The sequence below is a fragment of the Pimephales promelas genome, chromosome 16, assembly GCF_988280905.1.
Source record: "Pimephales promelas chromosome 16, fPimPro1.hap1.1, whole genome shotgun sequence".
NCBI classification, from domain to species: domain Eukaryota; kingdom Metazoa; phylum Chordata; class Actinopteri; order Cypriniformes; family Leuciscidae; genus Pimephales; species Pimephales promelas.
In genome coordinates, this window is record NC_142784.1 from 12,168,483 (window position 1) to 12,193,482 (window position 25,000).

Consider the following 25,000-nt stretch of genomic DNA (forward strand, 5'->3'; position numbering starts at 1 on the left):
CCTCGTACATGCCCTGGGTGAACTGGGGGGAGTGCAGATTAGCTCGCTCTACTCTAACATGCACTTGTGCCGTACTGGTAAAGACACCGTCTGAAACACTTACATTCAGGGTAATAGCGGAAGGCATGCGTTGCATGCGTCGCTGGCCACTCAGGGAGAGGACACCAGAGGCGGCATCTATCTCAAACAGCATCCTTTCGTTTCCAGACACCAGGCCATACTGCAAGCGCTCTGAGTCTGAGCGGTCTGCATCAGAGGCCTGTATACACGTTACAAAGTGCCCTTTGGGTGCCAACTCATTGATTGAGGCTTCATATAGCAGTTGGTTAAACACTGGAGCGTTGTCGTTGGTGTCCGTGACATCGACTGTGACCCACACGTCACTGCTCAATGGGGGAAAGCCATTATCTGTTGCCTTGACAAGAAACACATAACGCTGGATGGTCTCATGGTCCAGGGAGCGAGCGGTCAGAATTAGACCACTGCTGCTGTCAATGTGGAAGTGGTCAGTGCTGTTGGTATGGTCTGGAATGATTTGGTACCGTATTGCTGCGTTTTTCTTGGAGTCGCTGTCTGTTGCGAGCACCTGCAAGGCCGCAGTGCCAATCATGGCAGTTTCTGAAATGACGGCTTTGTACGAGGGCCGCTCGAACACTGGAGGGTTGTCATTGACATCCAAAACAGTAACTTCAACATCCACTTCTGCACGAGCACCTGTGAGGCAGTCCGTTGCTCTAACAATGAGTCTGTGGACAGGGCTGGTCTCATAGTCAAGGGCAGAGATGACACTAATGACCCCCGTATCAAATCCAATAGAGAAGAGCGTTCCAGGGTCACCATGCTTTATAGTGTAAAGGACACTCTGGCCTTCAGGGCTGCTCGCATTTATTCCCAGAATTGGAGTCCATACTGGTATATCTTCACTCACTTTTACAGAGTAGAATGGCCGGTCGAATACTGGCATTGCTCTGTTTACCACTGTAACAGGAAAGGTGACTGAAGAGGACAGAGGTGGTGTTCCCATGTCACGGGCGAACACCAGAACCTGATATTCCACACTGGAGAGATCAGCCTCGAAAGCTCTTCGTAAGCGAAGCTCGCCGCTCACACGGTCCATCTCGAAATGTCCCAGTTCATCCTGTAGAAAGTAGCTGACCTCTCCGTTTTGTCCTTTGTCTCGGTCCACTGCCGTCACTCGAAATATTGCAGTCCCTGGCTCTGCTTCTACTTGCACAGCAGCATAGTATGGCAATCCAACAAAAACTGGAGCGTTGTCGTTGACATCAGTGACTTGAACTCGGACCAGCGCCCTTGCAACACGGAGACGATCTTCCTCACGTCCCGCTTGTACCAAAAGTCCATATTCCTCCTTCTCCTCCCTGTCCAATGGGACTCCAACAGTTTCAATGGCACCGGAAGTTGGCCTGATGCGAAATTTCCCGCCTGCATTCAGCAAAGTATAGCGCAGTGGTTCATTCAACTTGTTCCCTAGTGCTGTAACCACAGCAACTGTTGTTATATTGCCATTGTTCTCCTCAATGTTGGAATTGTAGACATTTTGAGTAAAAGCCAGTCCACTGTCCAGAGCCTCATGCACCAGGACTGTAACCAGAGCAGTGCTAGAGAAGCGTCCGTCTGAAACGCGGATGTTAAAGCGAAACCGTTCTTTGCTAAATGTACTGTTTCTCACAGTCAACAGTCCAGTACTTGGCTCAATGCTGAAATGTTCCAAGCTGCCGTCTGTTAATGAGTAGGTGAGCTCTGACTGGCCATTACCATCGGGATCAGAAGCAAAAACTTGTAGGGCTTCTACACCTTCATAAGTTGGGAGCAGAAGGACAGCCTCATAGGAATCCTGGGAAAATTTAGGTGGGCAGTCATTAACATCTTGCACCTCAATAGTCACTTCTGCAGGTCGCTCAGCTGAGAGCTGAGGATTCCCACTGTCTCGGACGTTAACGTGGAATTGAAATGTAGGTGTGGTTTCATGGTCAAGTGGGGCAATTGTCCTAATGGATCCAGTTCCGGCATCTACTGCAAAGAAGCGCCTAGCAGATTCTTCCATGATCTGGTAAACTAACAGGGCATTATGGTTGCGGTCGGCATCGGTTGCTCGTATGACCAGCGGTTGACCGTTGTCACTCTGCACAACACTGTTAAGCCCAGCGCCTTCACTGATACTTCCATGATAATGCAGCTGTTGGAAAACCGGCGCGTTGTCGTTTTGGTCCAGAACTGTAACTGTTATTGTAGCATTTGAGGCCTGTCCAGCCATGTTGCTTGCAGTGACTATTAGCACGTAGGTAGAAACTGTCTCAAAGTCCAATGATTTCTGTGTAGTGATCACTCCACTGTACTGGTTGATGCGGAATGTCCTATGACCATTGCCGTGGCGAATATCGTAGGTAAGGGTGGAGAGACTTAAAGCGTTTACTGTGATGACTGAAGCTCCTATGGCGACACCCTCTGATATCTCCGCCTGATATTCACTTTGGGGAAACTTGGGACCAGCATTATCGGACAAGGTGACCGCGATTCGGACGACAGCTGTTGATGATAGTGCTGGAGAACCATTATCAGTTGCTTTGACCGACAAGACGTAGTGACCAATGTTTGACAGCTCCAGTTCCCGAGCCAATGAGATGATGCCCAAAACAGGATCAATCCGGAATGTGTTCCCTGTATTCCCTACATTGAAAGAGAAAAAAAAAGAGTGTAAGAAAAATATGATCTTACAAATATACAGTTATTAAAATTATGGGAAAAAATTGGTAACGCTTCCTTTTACAGTCCTGTTACCCATGTATTACTATGTACGTATTATAGTAATTATAATTACTGGGTAATAACTAGGTACTAACCCTGAACCTACCCCTAACCCATGTACTTACCTTATATTAGCCAGTACTTTCTAGGTAATACACGTAAGTACCGTACTGTAAAAGGAAGCATTACCAAAAAATTATAAATGGGAAATATGTTGAGACCAAAAAAAAAAAAAAACTTTAAATAAAAACTATTTTTCAGCTTCATCAGAAATTGATCCATGTATGCTGGTTTTCGCTTCACAGTCCAACTTATCCATTAAAAATAAAATAATATTTTATTTAATATTTTTTAATATTAATATTTAATAGACATTCATATGTTATGAATTATATGTCAATTGATCTATGTTTACTGGTCCAAGTCATACTCATAAGCACAGATTAATTCAATAAAGCAAATAAAAATAAAAATAATTACTAATAAATTATATGTAAACACAATTTAAATGTATTATTAATATACCACCAGACAAATTGAGTTAAGTGTGTCCATTTAGTGAAGTATGTCCAGACTTTTGGTAGTGTATGTGAGCGTGTGCATGCCTGAGTCGATGCTGTAGCTGATTTGTGCATTCTGGCCCTTGTCCTTATCGAGTGCGGTCACAGTGAGAACGGCCGATCCCAGTGCAGCTGATTCATACACCTGTCCATCATACATCACCATGGTGAAAAGAGGGGCGTGGTCGTTCACATCCTCCACACCAATCAGGACACGAGCAAGGCTACGTCTGTACGGGAACTCTTGATCTTTCACCTAGTATGGAAAATAAAAAGCAAGAATGATAGAGAAATAAAGAAAGAGGTAGGTTAGAAACAAAAATGAATTCCCTGTCTGAGACAGAGACAGCAATATCCAACACAAACAAAGAGCAACACACACACACACACACCAAACTCGCTCACTGCCAGACAGAGTGGATAACATCTCTCTCTGGATTATAATAACAAATTTCAGCTGTTTGCAGGCAGCAGGAATATCCATATGCTTATTAGATATGACACTCACTGTCTGTCACCCTCGTCAGGGGAGTGCGGAACCAAGGAGTGATACAGATCAGATCAATAATTAGATCACAGTGGAGAAACGACACAGGTGCAGACAACATTAAACTAGTGACGGCTGCCAAAGCACAAGGAGCAATCTCCTCTTCCTGTCATACCTGCACTCAAGCATGGAGAGCTTTAAAGAGAGAGAGAGAGAGAGGAGGGATGCACGCTACCAACACTAATCAAATACCTCCTGTTTTATATATCTACTGAGAGTCATACTGTTCTCTCAACAATCGAATTAAATAAGTTTATATCTATTTATCTACGAGGCTGCTTACTGGTCCAAGTCTTTATACTTTATATTGAAAACAGATTAACTAAAGAAAGTCCTTAAAGGAGTAGTTCACTTTAAAAAAAAACAAAAAAAAACTCACCTCCATGTCATCTAAGATGTCCATGTCTTTCTTTCTTCAGTCGAAAAGAAAGGTTTTTGATGAAAACATTCCAGGATTTTTCTCCATATAATGGACTTCAATGGGAACCAAAGGGTTCAAGGTCCAAAAGACAGTTTCAGTGCAAACTGTTCAAAGGGCTTTAAACGATTCCAGACGATGAATAAGGGTCTTATCTAGTGAAACGATCGCTCATTTAATAAATAAATAACAAAGTTTAAGTTTTATAAGCTCAAATGGTCGCCTTGCTCTGTTCTATGATGCGCATTCGTGACTCTCCTGTTCGAACTTGTTTATCAAAGTGAACAAATCTTTTTCCGAGTATATTAGTTTGTTTCGCTCGTTGAACCAAACGACACAAAAAAAGATTTGTTCATTTTGATGAACGAGTTCGAACAGGAGAGTCACGAACGAGCGTCACAGAACAGAGCGAGACGACCATTTGCACTTATAAAACTTAAACTTTGTCATTTTTTTTTTTTTTTAAATGAGCGATCGTTTCGCTTAATAAGACCCTTATTCATCGTCTGGAATCGTTTAAAGCCCTTTGAACAGTTTGCAGTTTGCACTGAAACTGTCTTTTGGACCTTGAACTGTTTGGTTCCCATTGAAGTCCATTATATGGAGAAAAATCCTGGAATGTTTTCATCAAAAACCTTCATTTCTTTTCGACTGAAGAAAGAAAGACATGGACATCTTGGATGAAATGGGGGTGAGTCAATTATCAGCAAAAGTTTTTTTTAAAGCGAACTACTCCTTTAATGTCACCTTAACCTTTGAGCAGTGTTTTCATAATATCTATGCGATTATGAAGAAAGCCTTGTCTGATTACCATGATGGTGAGGATGTGCTGTGTTCGGCTCTCGTGGTCCAGTCTGCGAGCCGTGTAGATGACGCCGCTGTTAGGGTCGATGCGGAAGAGGCGCATGCTGCTGGGGTCAACGCTGCTCTGGAGGCTAAAGGTCAAGCGGTGACGCTCGTCGCGGTCCGATGCCAACACCTGGACCACCTCTGTATCCGGGGCCGTGTCCTCTGTGATTGTGATGTCATAGGTGGGCTGGGAAAAAACTGGCGGGTTGTCATTGTTGTCCAAAACAGTAATCTGTACCTGTAAAAAACACAGGAAGTCAACATGAAATATAGTCCAAAAGTGCCCGTCCCGTGTTTTAGCAGCGCTGGTTCCGGAAGTATTTTTTCCATTCATTTTTTCCCATTGGGATTTTAAAATGGTCTGTTGAAGAGTTATGGTTTGGACAAAAAGACTGTGTACTTAACGGCTTTAGTGAGGGAAGGAACTACAATCCCATGAAGCATTGCGACCAGCATCGAATTACAAACGATGGAGGAATGTAAAATCTTGATTATATGTATACAAACAATATATTTTAAGTTTATTGTAAATATGCATATTTATACAGACGCTTAAGTATTTTGAGAGCGTAGAGAGATCGATTTGATTACGTCATTCGCAGTGCTTCATGGGAGTGGGTGGAGCTAATCAGACTTTTTCCACTCTCTGATTGGTGTACTTTTCTGTAAAGCATCATGGGTAATGTAGTTTTTGCCAGGAATTCCATGGTTAAACAAGATTATTTCAAAATTATCAGCAGAAGAAAACTCATAACTCACAGCAGGTCTTTAAAAGTGTAGAAGTTATGTTAAAAATCAACTTCCTCATGGAGAGAGTAAATGGAGTTTTTACTTCCGGAACCCGACTGTTGCAATCGATTGTACTTTCTTGGCACCGGTGTTGTCTAAAACTATTAAAAACTGCTTTCAGAAGCTGTAAAAAAAAACATTATATTATATGAAAAACTTAAACGAAAGATAGAAATGCTGAAATAGTTGAAATACTAAAATTGCTAAAACTAAAGTGAATATTATAAAGCTAATTAGAAATATAAAAAAAACGAATAAAATGAGAAGAGAAACACAATTACTAAAAATAAAGTTAAAACTGAAAATCTAAAAAAATAAAAGTTCATTCCAAATATGAATACATAATAGAATAATATAGAAATAACACTAAAATGACACTCAAATTCATGGTCATATTCTGAATGATTCACCTTCCACAGTGTGCACGTTTCAACACATCTAAGCAACAAATGATTTTACAAGTCAGAAAGTCACATGACTTGTTCACAAACACGCAGCATGAGAGTCTGAACAAATCGAAGTTGAATGCTGAACGCTGCCTGAAATGCAATTGTCTGACGCAAGTACTCAGCTGTCGCTAACTGGTATAAATAGCCACAGTTGTCGTTGGAGCACGCAGTGTGTGTGTGTGTGTGCGTGTGTGAGTGAGTCTGTGATCGATCTGCATTGGCTGATCTAATTATAAAGTAATAACTGACATGTACTTCCGTCTCACACTCGCCCTTGTGGAGACACGCTGAGATCCATCTGTGTGTGTGTGTGTGTGTGTGTGTGTCACATGTGTATTTGTGTATGAAAGTAAGTGAGAGATGGTGATTTCTAAATAGAGAACAAGTCTTCGAGAAGAATACAATCGCTTTCATCATTTCCTGTCCCCTTCTCTGACCCTCTGTTTGTTCACGTGTGTGTGTGTCGTTTTTGTGTGTAACAGACAGTGTGTCCGCGAAAGTCTTGTTTAATAAGCAGCTGATTAAATTGAAATAGTTCTCTTTTGTGTTTACGTTCTAGCGCACGAGTGTGTATATGTTAATTTACTAGTGAGTGAATAACTGAATATGTGACAGCGCTTCACCCCAAACACTGCGGCAGCTTCTACTACGGATCGATCATTCGTTTTTTCTCACTTTTTTTTACTTTAGGGATTGATCGTGTCCTTTAAACTCTGACCTTCACACACGCACATATTACACCGCGAAGACTCGTATCTATGGCAACGAAGAGATCAATCCGATGGGACCTTGACATCAGGGATAGGCAATCTGAACGATGACAGACGCTATCAATCAAACTCTCAGCATCAAACATCAGCATCAATCATCGACTAAACAGCCTCTGTCAGGACGACACACACAGTAAGACTGATTCAAAACCTGCTTCCCTGCATATCAAAGTGCCTAAAAAATAAGAATAATCATTCTGCTGCCTTTTAAGATCGTGTCTGTTCAAATTCTAATGAAAAATCACAAACTCAAACAAGGAAAATGCTGATTATAAATATGAATGAATATAAATATTGGAATATGAAAAGAATATGAATGAATAATATTTATATTAATTATATTAACACTATAATATTAATATGAAAATATTGGAATATGAGTAGAGAGCAATGTTGATTATATATATATATATATATATGAATGAATTAAATATGCTATTAATTAATGAATTAAATATAAACAAACATTTATATAAATAAACAATATATATATATATATATATATATATATATATATATATATATATATATATATATATATATATATATTGTTTGACATATGAGTAGAAAGCAATGCTGATTATGAATATTAAATAATTTAAATAAACATGTATATAAATAAAATAGTAATCATATTATTCTATAATGTATAATATTATATAAAATATTGGTGTATAAGAGGAGAGACATGCTGACTATAAATAATATGTAATATAATACCTTAATATTAATTTATATAAATAAAATAAAAATGATATTAACATAATATTAATATAAAATATTGGTATATGAGACAGTATAAATATTGAATAATATAAGTATATAAATAGTAATTAATATAACTATATACATATCAATTATATTAATATATAAAATGAATATAAAATATTGGTGTGTACGAGTGGAGAGAAATTCTGATTACATATAATTGCACATATATATATATTTATATATATATAATATTTATACAAAATATTAAATAATATACATTTTTTTATTAGTATCATGCTGTGGAACGGAGCATTGTGAGTAGTCATGTTTGTGTCCAAAGTTAATTATGTTTGTTTGTTTTTTTGTCAGTGTGTGTGTGTGTGTGTGTTTACCTGAGTGTACGCAATATTCGTCCCATCTGTAACCTCCACAGTGAGGTTGTAAAACGATCGCTGCTCGGCGTCCAGAGGTTTAGCGATGACGATAGTACCGACACCTTTCTCAACGTCAAACATACTGTCCACGTCACCGCCTTACGTGAAAAGAGACAACATGATTAAACTCTCCATAGAACTCTCCATATCCCTCACACACACACACACACACACACACACACACACACACACACACACACACACACACACACACACACACACACACACACACACACACACACACACACACACACACACACACAACCACACACTTTCACACCAATGCAATACTCATATACACCAAACGGGGGCGCTACAGGGTTTTAAAGTGCAAAACATAAGTAGAATGGGATTTCCTCATCATTATACCCAATTCACACACACACAGCAAACACGCAATATACATATGCAACACAAACATAACACACATCCTGGTGTGTAATGCATATATAAAACACACAAAATAGACACACATATGCAAGATACTTTAATTCACACATCCTAATTCACTCACACAAACATATGGAGACATACACTCACATGTGTAATGTATGCATGTGTTACTTTAGTGACCATTTTCTAAGACTTTGTCTTTATATTTCAACACAAGTACGTGCACAAACTGTCTAACACAACACGTGCCTCTCATATATCCCACACAACGTATATAGGTCCAAGAAACAGCTGTTTTCTCACAGCAAAACTATCCTATAAGCTATTGACTATAAAGGAGAGTTGACCCAAAAATGTAAACTCTGTGAATATTTACTCCCTCTCATGTTGAAGCAAACCTGACTTACAGTACTTTCTTTCATGGAAGACACAATAGACATGTCCATATGATAAGTATGTGTGAACAAACTAAAATCAACTGTTGCTCTAAAAAAAAATATAATAATTAAACTTTGCAGCGATTAGTGATTAGTCACATGCATGCACTAATAAACAATCCTGATGCCATATGACTTTTTGTGACATATTTAAAGGCAGGGATGCACAATATATTACCAATATATTAGTGTTCATCTAATATATATATATATATATATATATATATATATATGTATGTACATAAAAATCATATATATATATATATATATATATATATATATATAAATCTAATATATATATATATATATAAATTATTTTTATAGTTAACATATTTGTAATATATTTTCATTATTGGCAGATATTATTGTCAATTATTAACAATATTTATTCATTATTACAATATTTATAAATAAAAATAATTATTACAATTATTAACAATATTTATCACAATTTATTTATTTTTTATTATTTTTAATTATCAGCTAATATTCCATATTTATAACATTTATGTAATTATGTTTTTATGTATCCATTTTACACGCTTAGAAAAGTGCAACGTTTTATTTTGTGTCACCGTCCTAGGCCTGTATTTAAATAGGGAAAACGTGGAGGTGTTTGGTCGCTTCTCTGCTTGGCCCATATTGAATGAACTGGGCTAGTTAAGTGCTATCAAAGTGTCTCGCGCCCCAGAGCAATTGAGTGCACGCACTGAGACGAGAGAGGTATGTATTAACTCGTCTTAGTTAAGGGAATAACATAGTTTAATATGAAAAAACGGTGGAGTATCCCTTTAAAAAGACAAGTAGATTATGGCCATTAAAACTTAAGAATACTACCATTAAAAACACTATTAAAGTCCCCATGAAATCAAAATTGACCATACTTACTTTGTTTGCCTAAATTGATCGTTTTGTGGTGAACAATTCATACATGCAAGTCAATCCGCACACAAAAAAATTTTGGCTTTGTAATCTTTAATCAAATTTTGAAAATGCCCCTCCCCTCTTCATTGGAGGACCTTGCCCGATGACGTAGGCTTTACGGTTTGGGTGTCTCCTTAAAGGGATAATCCACTTTTTTGGGAAATAGGCTCATTTTACCACTCCCCCAGAGTTAAATAGTTGAGTTTTACCGTTTTCGAATCCATTTAGTCGATTTTCTGATGTTTAGAAGAATATCAGTAACCAGACAGTTTCTGGTCTTATTGACTATGGAAGTCAATGAGACCTGAAACTGTCTGGTTACGGATATTCTTCTAAATATACGAAAATCAGCAGAATGGATTTGAAAATGTTAAAAGTCAACTGTTTAACTCTGGGGGATTTGTAAAATGAGCCTATTTCCAAAAAAAAGTGGACTATCCCTTTAACATCCATAACCACGCCCCTCCAACTGACAGCTGCTGTGTGTTTGCGAGCACCTAACGAGCATTGATTGATAGCGTGTGTAAACTTGCGTCATCCTTCATTTCAGAATGAAACACCCATTTATCTCGATCCAATCAGGTGCTAGTCGGAAAAAAAGCCAGGCCCACTATTTTGCCTCATTTAGTATTCCGTTTCTCTCGGAAATACGTCACAACACTGGAGAAAAGTCGTTTGCAACTTCCGGTTCACGGGGACTTTAAAGAGTTCTTTCCCATTAAAAGTGTAGGGCGGGACTTGATTTTGTCTGTGGGGAATTGATTGGATGGTTGTGGTTTGCTATTGGTGGATCTCATGTGAGTGACAGGTGGCCCCGCCCACACACCATCGGTGAGCTGAGGGAGAGAGGGGAAGTCATTTTGATTAAAGATTACAAGGATACATAAATTAAAATAAATTATGTGCATGGATAAATCAATTATAATAAATACGGGAATATAACAACGTAGTGTAGTATTATAATATTGCCCATTTATCGGTTATCGCGTTAACATGGAAACAATTATCAGCTTACTGGTATCAGATTCAATTTGAATATTTGTGCATCCCTATGTGAACAAACACAAAAAAGACTTAAATTTCAGTCTGTTCCTCACACAAAACTATCACATGATTTCAGTAGACTGCAACCCTTTCTGATACGATTTGCTTCCGTTCGATGACAAAAAAGCAGCTCCACCATTGTGACTAAAATATTTTGCGCTCCGTTTTTGGAACGACGCAAGGATGAGTGAATAATGACAGAACTGTCATTTATAGGTGAAGTATCACTTCAGCACGGTTGCATCAGTGTGTGTGAACGCCTGTGAGTGTGAACAGAGGTGAAAGTGTGTTTTGGCGGGGAGTTATGTTCCCTCTTCACACTCGTTCTACCCAGGGCGCATTAATCATCTCGTGCCGCCTGTTGCTGTAACACCTGGTGGAGAGATACACTTACACACTACATACGCACACTTACACACCCTTTCATTCATCACCGTCCACCCTCGCTGTCCTCACACGCTCTCTCTCGTCTGTCAAGCTAACCGCGGGTTGACCCCTGACCTTTATCCACACTCGATTGGCTGTTTAATGACGCATTTAATCAGGCCGCACATGATAAGGCTGGGTCAACGACCGCCAGAAGGGTTTTAGGTACCTCGTAAACAAAATACACACTCACATACGCACATGGATGGGCGCACGAATTAAACCATTATCGCCACTGCACAGAAAACACTTAGCACACACACACACATGCATACGATAAAATATCACACACACATTTGAAATCACATTTGAATTGAGACGCACGTCTCCAAATTCACATCCCAAACACTAATGTTGAAGCAATACAGCACAACAACGAGGGATGATGGGAAAGCAGAGCTAGCTGATGGTTAAACAGCAACAGAGCAACAGCAGTTCTGCTGAACCTTTATAAATATATATAGAGAGAGAAAGACAGATTGAAAGAGAAAGAAAGACAGGAGTTGAAAGAGACAAATAGACACACAGAAAGAGAGAGATAAACATGCAGAGACAAACAGACGGGTAGAAAGACAAACATCAGGGCTCGACAATAAGGGCTGCTCGGTGATGACCCGACTGACGCTCGATGCGTCAACGCGAAAGTTTATAATTTCTACGTGTGTTTTTAAAGATGAATGTGTTTCTAAAGTTTCAGCTCAAATTACCCCGCTAGATCATTTATTATAGCTTGTGAAATTTGCCTCTATTTGGGTGTGAGCAAAATCACGCCGTTTTTGTGTGTGTCCCTTTAAATGCAAATGAGTTGCTGCTGCCGGCCCCCTTTCCAGAAGAGGGCGGAGCCTTTACAACTCAAAGTGCTGAGTCCCAGCTTAGGACCTGTTCATCAAAATGAACAAATCTTTTTTCGTGTCATTTGGTTCATTCAACAAACGAAATGAATGAATTGACTCGAAAAAAAGATTCGTTCAATTTGATGAACAAGTTCGAACAGGAGAGTCACGAACGCGCATCACAGAACAGAGCAAGGCGACCATTTGAGCTTATAAGCATGCAACATATCATTTCGAGCGAAAAAACGAAGACAACATCCAAAAAAAGTCAAGGATACGAGGCTGTGTACATATTTTCATTTCCGAGCAAAGGAACTACTCCTCCCATAAACCACCGCGCCTCACTAAAGTCGACTGAAAGCCATTGTGAAAGAGCCTTTTGAGTGACTTCCAAAATCTGACAACGGCCACGTGAACTTTTTCCTCCGGGGAATTTTATATCGTAAATGTGCAGGGAAGCTCCTTTTCCTCGATTTACCGAAGCTTATGCACATGCTAAAACATTGAGGATCTGGCTCGCTCATTGGCTGAGCTGCGGCAACTGCACATCCAATGGAGCGGCGGCGTCTCAGAGGTGCGACCAATAATTTTAGCCCTACGTCATTACACGATCTTCAGTCTTCACGTGCCTCCGTGGGGTTTCAGATACGTGACGACTTACACCATTGTGGGATTGTTCAGGATTATGGGTAATGAAGTACTTATCCAAGACATTGCGAATAAAAGGCATTAATCTTAAAAAAAGGTTCGTGCCCCATGAACCTTTGGTGTTTATATGAGCATATACAATCGCTTAGTACAGCCGTAGCTGGTTTTAAGTCTACCATGTATGGTTACGTTTTAATGGCTTATATCTCAAATTTCAATGGAGAAATTATATTGATTTTTGACTTTCCGGCATCGACTGTGGGCGGGACTGTGATGCTCTATACCCATAAAACGAGCTTTGAACCAATCGGGTTCAAGATGGGTCATTAACAATGAAATCTACAACTTTTGTGTGTGTGTGTGTGTGTGTGGCATGGAAAGTAAAAATTTGAACAAAAAAATCCTTAGCGTCGAGCCCTGAACATGCAGAGAGAGAGAGAGAGACAGAGAGAGAGAGAGAAACCGCAGAAAGAAAAACTGACAGAGAAAGAAGAGAGAAAGAAAAGAAGAAAAGAGTTCGGCTGAACTGGTAAAGATACCTTCTGTAGAACAGTTCCTGCCGCAAACGGTCTGGAGAATATAGAACATCTCACGGAAAGCGCGGGGACCTTCCCATACGAAGCATTTAGAAAAAGAGAGAGAGTGAGAGAGAGAGCCAGAGGAAGAGAGGATGGAAGAGAAAGAGAAAACAACAGAAGTAAAAAAGAGTCGAATGAGAAAAGAAACAAACTAGCATGAGAAGGGAGAGAAAGGCAAGGAAGAAGAGGAGGAAAAGAGAGGCAGAGCAGCGAACGAGTGCAGAGCAGGTGCTGCTGAAGCAAACAGAAGGTATCTGAACACCAAACCACATGCGTGCTGCAATCCGACTCTCTCGCGGCCTGCCGTATCAACAGCGACACGTCACATGACCACTCCACATTACACTGCCATTAGCCATTCAACTTAGCTGTATTAATATCACTGGAAAACATTATTAATAATAATAACTAGGGCTGGGCAACGATTAATCGCGATTAATCGCATCCAAAATAAAAGATTGTGTTTACATAATATATGTGTGTGTGGTGTGTATAACTATTTTCTACATTTTTCATAAATATATACATGCATATGTGTGTATTTATATGTACAAAATAGTTATACACACAACAGACACATATATTATGTAAACACAAACTTTTATTTTGGATGCGATTAATCGCGATTAATCGTTGCCCAGCCCTAATAATAACCCACTTTATAGTATTGTATGCATAATATATTGTAATATACAGTTTTTTATCCATTTGACTTTTTTTACGATTAATTATTTCAATGTTTAGTCGTTTGTTTGTGAGTATACAAACCTTAAATCACCATAGATACAGACAGCGGCAAGCAATCGCCATGGTGACCGTGGGATGGCAAAAGATAGCAGTACAACGGCACAAATCATGCAGTGAACCACAAACATTCCCAGCAACTCTAACCCGTAATATCAAAACATATGGCCCAATTAATCTACAAGTCAATTTCACCTAACTGTCATCCTAAAATCAAATTATAGATTATGTTTTTAAGTACAAATATTTCTAAAAAAGCCATCTTATATTTAAAAAGATGATCATTTTAAACTTTGTGTAAATCCACAAATTTATAGCAATAGCATATCTTGCAACTAAACTAATCTGAATTGCATACATATATTATCATAAAGCATCCGACGACTCACCTGTGATGTCAAACCACAAAGAGGCGGAGCCTTGCTGTTGGGCGGACACCACGCCCACGATGTCCGCCACTTTGTCGGTTTCCATGACGGTGAAATTGTAAAGCTGCTCGTCGAAAGCGAGAGGCGCGGGGCTGGGCGGAGGACGGCGGATCCACTCGATGTGCAGACGAGCCGTCGCCCAGCGCTGAGGACGTCCATTATCCACAGCCTTCACCTGCACCAATCAAGACGGCGGGAACACAAGCGGACATTAAAGGAACTGAACTGAAGTGGAAGATTGAACTAAAAATGGAGAATATGCTTCCAGTATTGACCTTTTTGTTTTGAATGCTAACAAAAGAACCAAACCTGTTACAAGAAGAACATTTTTGAAATGTCAACTCCCTCATTAAGAGAATTGAGCCGCTGTACGGGTTAAGGGAGTTTACCAAGAGCTAGAAGAGTTCATATTTTACTTGGAATCTGGTGAGACTATTGGTTGTCCTGATCAGACACACACACACATGAAATTAAAAAATAAAATGAAATAAAATAAAATGAAATTAGGAAATGAAATACAACAAAATAAAATGAGGACATGAAATGAAGTAATGAAATACAATTAAATATGATGAAATGGTGAAATACACATATTTCTGGAACATATTATCTAGTTTGGTGCTGCTCTAATTGCTCTAATCAGCTTGGATCAGCTAGAACATTTTATTTCAGTATTTTATTTAATTTCATTAAATTATTTTATCTAATTTCTTTACTTTTTATTTCATGTCATTTTACTTCATTATTTCATTTCACTTTATTTCATTTTTTATTCCTTTATTTTATTTCATTTCATTATTTCATTTTATTTATTTTTTTCATTCCATTCCAATATTTCATCATTTCATTATTCCATTCTTTAATTTCATTATTCTATTCTATTTAATTTAATTTTAATTAATTATTTTGCTATTTCATGTCATCATTTTATTTTGTTTTATTTAATTTCATAATTTAATTTAATTTAGTTTTATTTAATTTCATAATTGTATTTTATTTCATTCATTTTATTATTTCATTTCATCATTTCATAATCATTATTTAATTTAATTCTTTCATTTCATTATTTCATTATTCCATCATTTCATTATTTAATTTCTTTTCATTATTTCATTATTTCATAATTTAATTTCATATTTCATTATTTCATTTAATTTCATTATTTTATTTTATTATGTCATTTCATTATTTAATTTAATTTAATCGTTTCTTTTCTTTTTTTTATTTATCATTAACCAGCTTGGATCAGCTACGACATTTTATTTCAGTATTTTATTTAATTTCATTATATTATTTTATCTAATTTCTTTACTTTTCATTTCATGTCTATTTTACGTCATTATTTCATTTGACTTTATTTGATTTCATTTCATTAATTAATTTAATTTCATTAATTAATTTTATTTCATTCCTTTATTTTATTTCATTTCATCATTTCATTTTTAATTTAATTTCATTTCATTTCATTTTTTTTCATTCCATTCCAATATTTCATAATTTCATTATTCCATTCTTTCATTTCATTATTCTATTCTATTTCATTTCATTTAATTACCTATTTCACTATTTCATTTCATGTCATCATTTTATTTTGTTTTATTTATTTCATAATTTAATTTAATTTTGTTTTATTTAATTTCAGAATTTAATTTCATTTTATTATTTAATTTAATCATTTCATAATCATTATTTAATTTAATTCTTTCATTTCATTTTTTCATTATTCCATAATTTAATTTCATTATTTCATTTCATTTGATTATTTTATTTAATTATGTCATTCATTATTTAATTTAATTTAATTTCTTTTCATTTTTATATCATTATTTCATTTCATTATCTCATCTCATCCTTATTTTATTTTATTTGTATTTTATTATCTTTTTTTGTAATTTATTTTATCGTAACATTCTATAACACACTGTATTTTATATTCACAATGCCACAAGCTTCTAGTAGAAGGTCAAGGGTCAAACGTGACTCACGGTAAGAATATCGTAGGTTCCGGCAGTGAACTGTTTTTTGGGAGATGAAACCACACCGGTTTTGGCATCGATCACGAACTTCCCGTCCTCGTTTCCATCGACGATGCTGTAGGAGAGGTCAGCATTGGTGCCCTGGTCTTGGTCGTAGGCGAAGACGCGGTATATAGGAGCGCCCCGTTGCTTGCGGGTGCGCTCGGGTAAACGGACCTGGTACACCTTCTCTGGAAACGTTGGTTTGTTATCGTTAACATCCAACACCTTGATCACCACCCACACTGTGGTTTGCCTGGGAGAAGGACCACCATCAGATACGGTCACCTGGACACAAAAGACCACAGCCGTGACCATACAGATAAAACACTCGCATTCACAACACTACAGTTCAAAAGCTCGCAATCCATGGTAAAAACGGATTATAGATGGACAGGAAAGGCGAAAAGAGATTCTGTAAGCATCAACATAATTTCTCTCTCTTTTGATTGATGAGTCATGTTCGGCTTTTCTCTCATTTCCTGTTTCTGACATTCTATCCATTTTTCTTTTCATTAGCAAAACATGCCCATCGCTCATCCACCAATCAGCATGGCCGCACATGGCTGCCGGCCAATCAGGGGACTGTGGTGAACTGTGAAGGAACATTCAAATGATATCATTAAAAACAAAAGACACGGTGTGCGCCATCCATCTCAGCAGGAACAACAGAACGATTAATTCAATTCACTTTATTCATTTCCTTTCACGGATACAGACTGCTGTGCCACGCCTGTACAAATTCAATCTGTCTCTCCGAGAGAGAAAGAGAGTGAGCGAGTGAGCAATAAATGAGAAAAAAAGAGAGGGGGTTGTAATGAATTAAAGGGGCGTTTGGTCTTTTGTAATGTTTGGGTGTCAAGGGATCACACGGTGAACAGGCAACATGATGTGATTGACGCGTTTGTCACGACAAGATCTCTTTTATTACAAACACACACAACGCCCACTCACAATCGTTCGCACTAACATGCAAACAGACCAGCTGAGTGAAACATTTCCAATTTCAAACAGGCATCTATATGATTCAGTCAGAACACGTCGATAATCTTGCGTTTATCAGTGAAAATTGTTGTTATTCTCCCGTCCCTCAGTAAATTGATCTGCAATTTGGATTTGGAGGCAAATTAGCATGGATCGCAGCTCTCACACCTTGATGTGTGTTTGTGTGAAACGAGGGTTAGCTTGCGTCTCACCTCCAGGACGTGCTCAGCCTGTTGCTCGCGGTCCAGCTTCCGAGAGGTTGTGGAGATCACACCTGCAAAACACAAACTCGCTCGTTTTAGCAGGAATAGCTTTAGAAATTTCCATAAATCAGCAAAGACACTGATTTAAAGGGATAGTTGACTTTGAAATTAATTTTTGATATGTTTTAGCTTACCCCAAGGGCATCCAATATGTATATGTCTTTGTTTCCGCAGTATTTTCAATTTTGATTTTTTTTTAGGTCAAACCGTTCTTTTCTGTCAGTCATATAATGGAGGTCTATGGTCACCACCTCAAAGAGCATGCACAGAGAAGTCCAAATTAAACATGATTTAATGACTCGTAAATGTAAGTACACATTGATGGCCTAAGACACGAAATGAGCGGTTTGTGTGAGAAAACGAACAGTATTTATATCGTTTTTATCTCTTCGGCCTGCGCAAGAGCTGGAAAGTACCGGAGGTGATCTCAGATTACAAGAGGTAAAATCGATATAAATACTGTTCATTTTCTCACATAAACCGCTCGTTTCGTGTCTTAGGCCATCAATGTGTACTTACATTTACGAGTCATTAAATCATGTTTAATTTGGACTTCTCTGTGAAAATTGAAAATATTGCGGAAACAAAGACACCTACATCTTGGATGCCCTTGAGGTAAGCTAAACCATATTAATTTCACAACATTCAAGCCAAACAGGTAGGAAAACTTCACCACCCATAATGCACTGGACTTGATGCCGTCCAAGGCAACTCCCACCAGTCTGTTATTGATACGCTTACCAGAGTCAAATGTTGCCTTGCTTTAGTAGGAAATACTTCTTAACAAACTTTATAATCATAATGGTGTCGACTTGTGTTGTTCCTGGTGCAAGAATTCAAACAGTTAACGTTTAGCGGTGAGTTACTTAGGATCCAGTGCGTTGTTGGCAGCGGCTAAAGGCTGCAAAGAGTCGGATAGATGCGATGGAAAATCTGAAAATGGTTTTAGACAACATTTCAAACTGGATGGCCACGAACACAGTGTTTTAGACCAAACGGAGGGGAAACACTGAAAGAAACTGCTGATCCATCAGTTCCCCCTGAAGCAAAACACTGTCAGGTAGTGTTTCCTCTTCACTATAATGCTGTTTAAAGAGCAGACAGTATGATACAGTCTTCAGGGATAGATCTACCCTGACAGTAACTGTTCGGTTAATAACCCTCTGTCAAACCCAACTGTACGTGGGCGAAGATACAAAAATGCAAACGCACTGTATAATCTGTAGTTTTCAAGAAAAGCCCTGGAGCAAAAAAAATAAAAAGCTGTTTATATGACAAATAAACGTGCATTTCTTAGTCCAGGTAACGCGGAGAACCAGGAAACATAAACTACCGACATTGTAACCGACCGGTTTTGAAAATAGATAAAGTTACACTTTAAATTCACAAAATATAGTAAGACATGTTCCTGGATATATACGTTCCTGGAACATTGTCTCCTACAGTAATGCGCTCTGTGGCAAGCCAAAGTGCCTGCAGTTCCTTAAGTATGCCTTCTGATCAGGCACATCCCAGGGCGCCCCATCACTGACCCATATCAAAGATGAAGAGAGACACAAGGAGGAAGAGAAAGAGAGGGGGCGGCTGTGTTGAATCAATCCACAACGGCGCAGGGCACTCGTACTGAGAGAGAGAAAAAACAGAAGGGGAGAACACAAAAGAGGAGAAAGGGAGAGGCGGGGGACATGAGGGCCAACAAAAAGACCAGAGACAAAAGTTGGCTGATGACATCATGCCTGTAACACACACACACACTGAAAGCCCTACACTCTAAAAAATGCTGGGTTGTTTTAAGCCATCTTTGGGTCAAAAATGGACAAACTCAGCCATTGGGTTAAATGTTTAAATTAAAATTTTAACCCTACATTTGGGTTTGTCCATATTTGACCCAAATTTGGGTTAAAACAACCCAGCATTTTTTAGAGTGCACATATTGGGGAAAAAACCCTGCCTAATAATAGCCTAATACAACCTAATTTGATGATGCAGAGTTCAAAAATATCAATAAAAACATACCATCACATATTTATTTCTCAAAATGAGCTGAATCGGCTGAAAAAAGTACCTGAGGAAGTTAGCAATCATGGATTTGTGGAATCATGCTGGGTCATTTTAACCCAACTTTGGGTGAAATATAGGCAAACCCAAACGCTGGGTTAAAAATGTAATTAAAAAATGTAACCCAATGGCTGGGTTTGTCCATATCTGACCCAAAGTTGGGTTAAAACAACCCAGCAATTTTTAGAGTGTATTTGTGGTAGTTTTTTCCTGGTGGTTAAAGTCACCATAAACACAGACTTGACAATCCTTTTTTTAATGGAATATTGTAGTATTTATTATGAATGATTTATGGTCTCGCATAATCTTTAATCAAAATAACTTCCCCTCACTCTAACAGCTCATCTCTTCTGTGATGATATACTGGCGTGAGGGCGGGGCCACCTGTCACTCACATGAGATCCACCAATAGCAAACCATCCAATCAATTTGCTCTCGTTTCACTCAAATATAAATCAGAGATAAAAAGGCTGTGTCTGAAATCTCCACTCAAACCACTACTCCCTAGTACCCCCCTATGTAGGGGGTAGGGAGTAGGGCACTATATAGTAAGCTCACCAGCATAATAGAAAAAACACTTTCGGACACTACGTGTGCGTGCTTACAAACAATTTCTACATGTCTGACGAAATTGTAAAACTACTACATATCATAAGTTAAACGAGACAGAACATAACTTACATTTGTATGACAAATTTGTATTGTCGTACTGCTCCCCTTGTCGTCCGTCCGCCATTTTTACGATGCAATGCATGATGGTATGTAGGGCTTGGGTTAGTGACCATCGTGGATAGTGACCAAAATGCATTCTGGGATACATTGAGTGGACTATATAGGGTATAATAATCATCACTATACATTCGGACAGCACTACAAAATGGCGAGCTCACTATATAGTCCAATATATCCCTAAAACCGTATTCTGGACAAATGTGGGCAAAATTGTTTTGATTTATTTAAAAAAAAAAAAATACTTCCCTTGATCTGAGCGGTACAAGACTTGGCTACTTTTCCTAAGTTTTCCTCCTGAACACACACTTTTTGTTTTTTTTGACTCAATTCTACAATGTTAAGTGGATGAAAAAAAACTCCTTAATCTTGTTTTTGGGTCAAAAATGGGCACCCATAGAAATGAATGGGATAAACTGTAATTTAGAGCATTCTTAAATAAGCCAAAGTAAGACACCAGGTGAGAGCAAAGTCACTTCATCTTTAGGTTTTAGCTCTAAGAACTTATTGGAATGATATTTTAATGTAGTTTAAAAAAGTAAAAAAAAAATAAAACATAAAATAAGCATAATTTACATAGAAAATATGGTACTTTTTGAAGCAAATAAATTCAAAAATACCCCAAAAATAAATAAAAAAAAAAACACCATAAATGGATAGACAAAACTTTATCAAAGTGATATAACATTTATAAAAAATAAAAATTAAGATCACACCTGAGTCCAAAAAAAAAAAAACAAGGTTGCAGTAATCGGTGTACCTGAATGGGGTTTACTAGTTTTTGGCAGGCAAAAGCCTGTCGACGGAGGGGGTCTTAACGTCTCCAGACTTCTGAACTCACTGTCATGGCAACCTGAGGCTCAGTTACACAGCCACCGCTCTGGACCAGCGTGTGTGGGAAAGTAAGTCCTCACACAGGGGGAAAATGGATGGATTAGAGCTCGAACGTTGGACGGCGAACACTCGTCGCGCACACCCACACATGCTTTTAATGCGACGTCTATAATATACAGTCCTCAAAAAACAAATCAACATAAAATCCGCCACAAACAAATCCCCCCAGACACACACTTTTATAGGCAAAACTCTCTCTTAACCTACTTTTAACTAACAGCAATGGATCCGCTAATGAGGGAGTCTTTGTATAAGGATCCAATCAGTATGTGTGTGAGAAAGAAAGAGTGTGAGCGTAGCTGAAGAACAGCTGCATTCATTGGAATTAGCATATTAATTAGAGACGAGTGATTACAAGCAATTAAGCGAAGTAGCAATAGCATGAGCGGTATACCTATACAGGCCAGTTATCTGTTGCGTTCTATGCATGAGCCGTAGTCAAGATGCAGCTGAATTTATTTCGCGCTGCATTCGTCCTTGTTTGTGTGTACAAACTATAGTCGTTAAAGGTCCACATGGAGGCCTTGCGTTCCCAAGAAACTCATTTGGGATAAAAATAACATCAAAACCTCGGGATATTGCCGGTGTTGCGTGTGTTTTGTGTGCGTGAAATGGCTGCAGGAGGGAAACTGGTCCATTTTGAGTGCGCCTGTGATTCATTGACGGGGGCCATGTTTTTCGCTGTCATAAATCCCAAACACACGCGCAGCAGAGGAACATCAACGGGCCGCACACACGCTGAGATCACACTGTACCTATAAATCAACAGCTGTCTGTGGAAGACAAAGAACCCAGAGAGTGACAGATTTCACCAGAGCTGGGTTTTAAATAACATGGGGTTTTTCTTCAATAAATGTCAAAACAGCATCCCATCATTTAAAGCTAGCTTTTGCACTGTAATTTGAGAAAATTTGAAAATTTTAAAGTCCTTTCACAGCAAGAACGGTAATTGCGATATCCATATTAGAGTCCAAAGTACACTATCATTCTGTTTATTTCAAGCGCACATTGCAGTTTTATCGTCTGCCACTTTAAACCTTGAGCTCTTATTCGAGTGCAACAGTCTGGTTCTGAAAGTCAAACCTCCTTTAAAGGGATAGTTCACTTTGAAATTAATTTTTGATATGTTTTAGCTTACCTCAAGGGCATCCAAGATGTATGTGTCTTTGTTTCCGCAGTAGTTTCAATTTTGATATTATTAGGTCAAACCGTTCTTGTCTGTCAGTCATATAATGGAGGTCTATGGTCACCACCTCAAAGAGCATGCACAGAGAAGTCCAAATTAAACATGATTTAATGACTCGTAAATGTAAATACACATTAATGGCCAAAGACACGAAACGAGCGGTTTGTGTGAGAAAACAGTATTTATATTGTTTTTACCTCTTGTAATCACAGCCACGTCCAAGTGATCTGAGGCCGCAGGCGCTTCGGTCTGCGCAAGCGCCAGAAAGTGCCGGAAGTGATCTTTCGCGCGCTTGTGAAAAAACGTCAACGTTGTCTGTTGATATATCGTAATCGTCTTCCATTGCGATTTCCTGTATATCTAAATATGTTTAGATCTTCACAGTGAAGGGTAACGCTTCCGAAATCTTTGTGTGAACAATGAGTGACGTACACGCGCGAGTGATCACTTCCGGTGCTTTCCGGCGCTTTCACAGACCAAAGCGCTGTGGTTACAAGAGGTAAAAACAATATAAATAATGATTGTTTTCTCACACAAACCGCTCGTTTCGTGTCTTAGGCCATCAATGTGTACTTACATTTACGAGTACATTTACAAATCAAAAATTAATTTCAAAGTGAACTATCCCTTTAAAAACAAACCTACTGAGTTATGAGGTTGGTCATGGTTAAAAAAAAAAAAAAACTACATTACCCATAATACCCATACATAAAATTACACCAATCAGAGAGTCGAAAAAAGCAACACGCACAAAAATAGCTCTTTAGCTTCGCTCACTCCCTTGAAGGACTCCAAGTTGTAATCAACGTTCATAAACAAGCCCATCATTTTTAATTCGATTAGGCTATGCTCTTCACAATTTTTCAAGGGATTTCAGTTCTTTGCCTCACTAAAGCCATCAAGTACACAGTCTTGTACCTTTGACTTTTTGTCCGATTTTCTAAAAAATGTTTTGCAATAAATCCAAGTTTGTGCTGTTGTGATTCACCTCATAGCTGATTGGTTTGGTTCACGGTTTATAACGCTTTAACAACGATTATTTTAAAATCCCTATGGGAAAAAAAATAATGAAAAGAAAATAATAATAGTAACCCAGTGCCGCTGAAAAAGTGGGCGGGGCTGTTACGCTCTATGCAGGAGGGATTCTGATTGGCTGTCAATGTTTTCATTGTTCATTAGCCGGAAAAAACTCTTTCTGGGATTGATTCCAACAATATCGTTCCTCCGTGCCGTTATCGTTATCGTCGTGATGTGGACTTTTGCGAGATTATGGTGGGAAGATGCTTTTAAACAGATCTCTGAATTGTGATATACAAAGTCGTAATTACCTTTTTATTTTTCATTCTGTGTCGGAAACAACACACTTAGAAGAAAAGGTTCTATATAGAACCTTAAAAGGTTCTATCAGCACTACATATTTGGAACCCTTAAACGGCTCTATACACTCTTAAAAAAGGGTTCCTCTGGGTTCTATATAGAACCCTGGGGTTCCGTACTTGGCCAATAGAACCCTTTGCCAAATAAAATGGTTCTATATAGAACCATTTTGGAGTTCAATATATGAAGCGGGGGATAGAACCATTTCTTCTAAGAGTGAAGCTTCAATACGAAAGTGCTTGATTTCAAACTATTTGTATTAAAAAAAAAAAAATTAGGTAGATATAAGAAATGAATTAGCCATGATTCATTTTGTGATTCCAGAGTTTAAGAAGTATGTGCTCTGCGATTGCAAAAACAATGTTTTTGTTCTCAGACTTATAGAGCCCAACTTGGAATGCATTGGTCGTGCCTAGCTTGCATGCGTTTTTTTCTTCTTTTTCTGAGTATATAAATGGCCTAATTCTGTCAGTACATTACAGATAAAACATCACTAGTGAAGTACTTTAAAGATATGGGTTCTTGCTGCTCTTTAGGCCATTTTATCGCAGAAATGACGAATGATGCTTTTGATAAAACTCCGGGCGACATCTATTATTCCAAATGATCCCTTATAGAGGATAATCAGAAAGATCGTAATCACGGCGAGCAGGGCAGAGCTGATCCGGGAGCAGTCGTGGTGAAACGCGGATCTCTGGTTCAGGAACAGTGAAAACAGGGTGTTTACACGCCGTTAAAGATGCAAG

At 38.2% G+C, this 25,000-nt stretch overlaps 1 protein-coding gene across 5 annotated transcripts in view; it reads right to left on the reverse strand.

Annotated features, from left to right (window-relative positions):
• fat3a (FAT atypical cadherin 3a) overlaps positions 1-25,000 on the reverse strand; it is a 187,165-nt gene that overhangs the window by 46,523 nt on the left and 115,642 nt on the right. For 3 of the 5 annotated variants that reach the window (XM_089121002.1, XM_089121000.1, XM_089120999.1), the window contains exons 5-12: positions 17,960-18,021; positions 16,734-17,051; positions 14,710-14,923; positions 13,538-13,606; positions 8,252-8,391; positions 5,103-5,378; positions 3,372-3,582; positions 1-2,688 (exon numbers count right to left, since the gene is read on the reverse strand). The exon at positions 1-2,688 is cut by the window's left edge and continues 1,422 nt beyond it. In XM_089121002.1, the coding sequence (XP_088977128.1) occupies positions 1-2,688; positions 3,372-3,582; positions 5,103-5,378; positions 8,252-8,391; positions 13,538-13,606; positions 14,710-14,923; positions 16,734-17,051; positions 17,960-18,021 (3,978 nt within the window). The remainder of the gene's footprint in view (positions 2,689-3,371; positions 3,583-5,102; positions 5,379-8,251; positions 8,392-13,537; positions 13,607-14,709; positions 14,924-16,733; positions 17,052-17,959; positions 18,022-25,000) is intronic. The other 2 variants (XM_089121003.1, XM_089121001.1) reach the window with 1 other exon arrangement.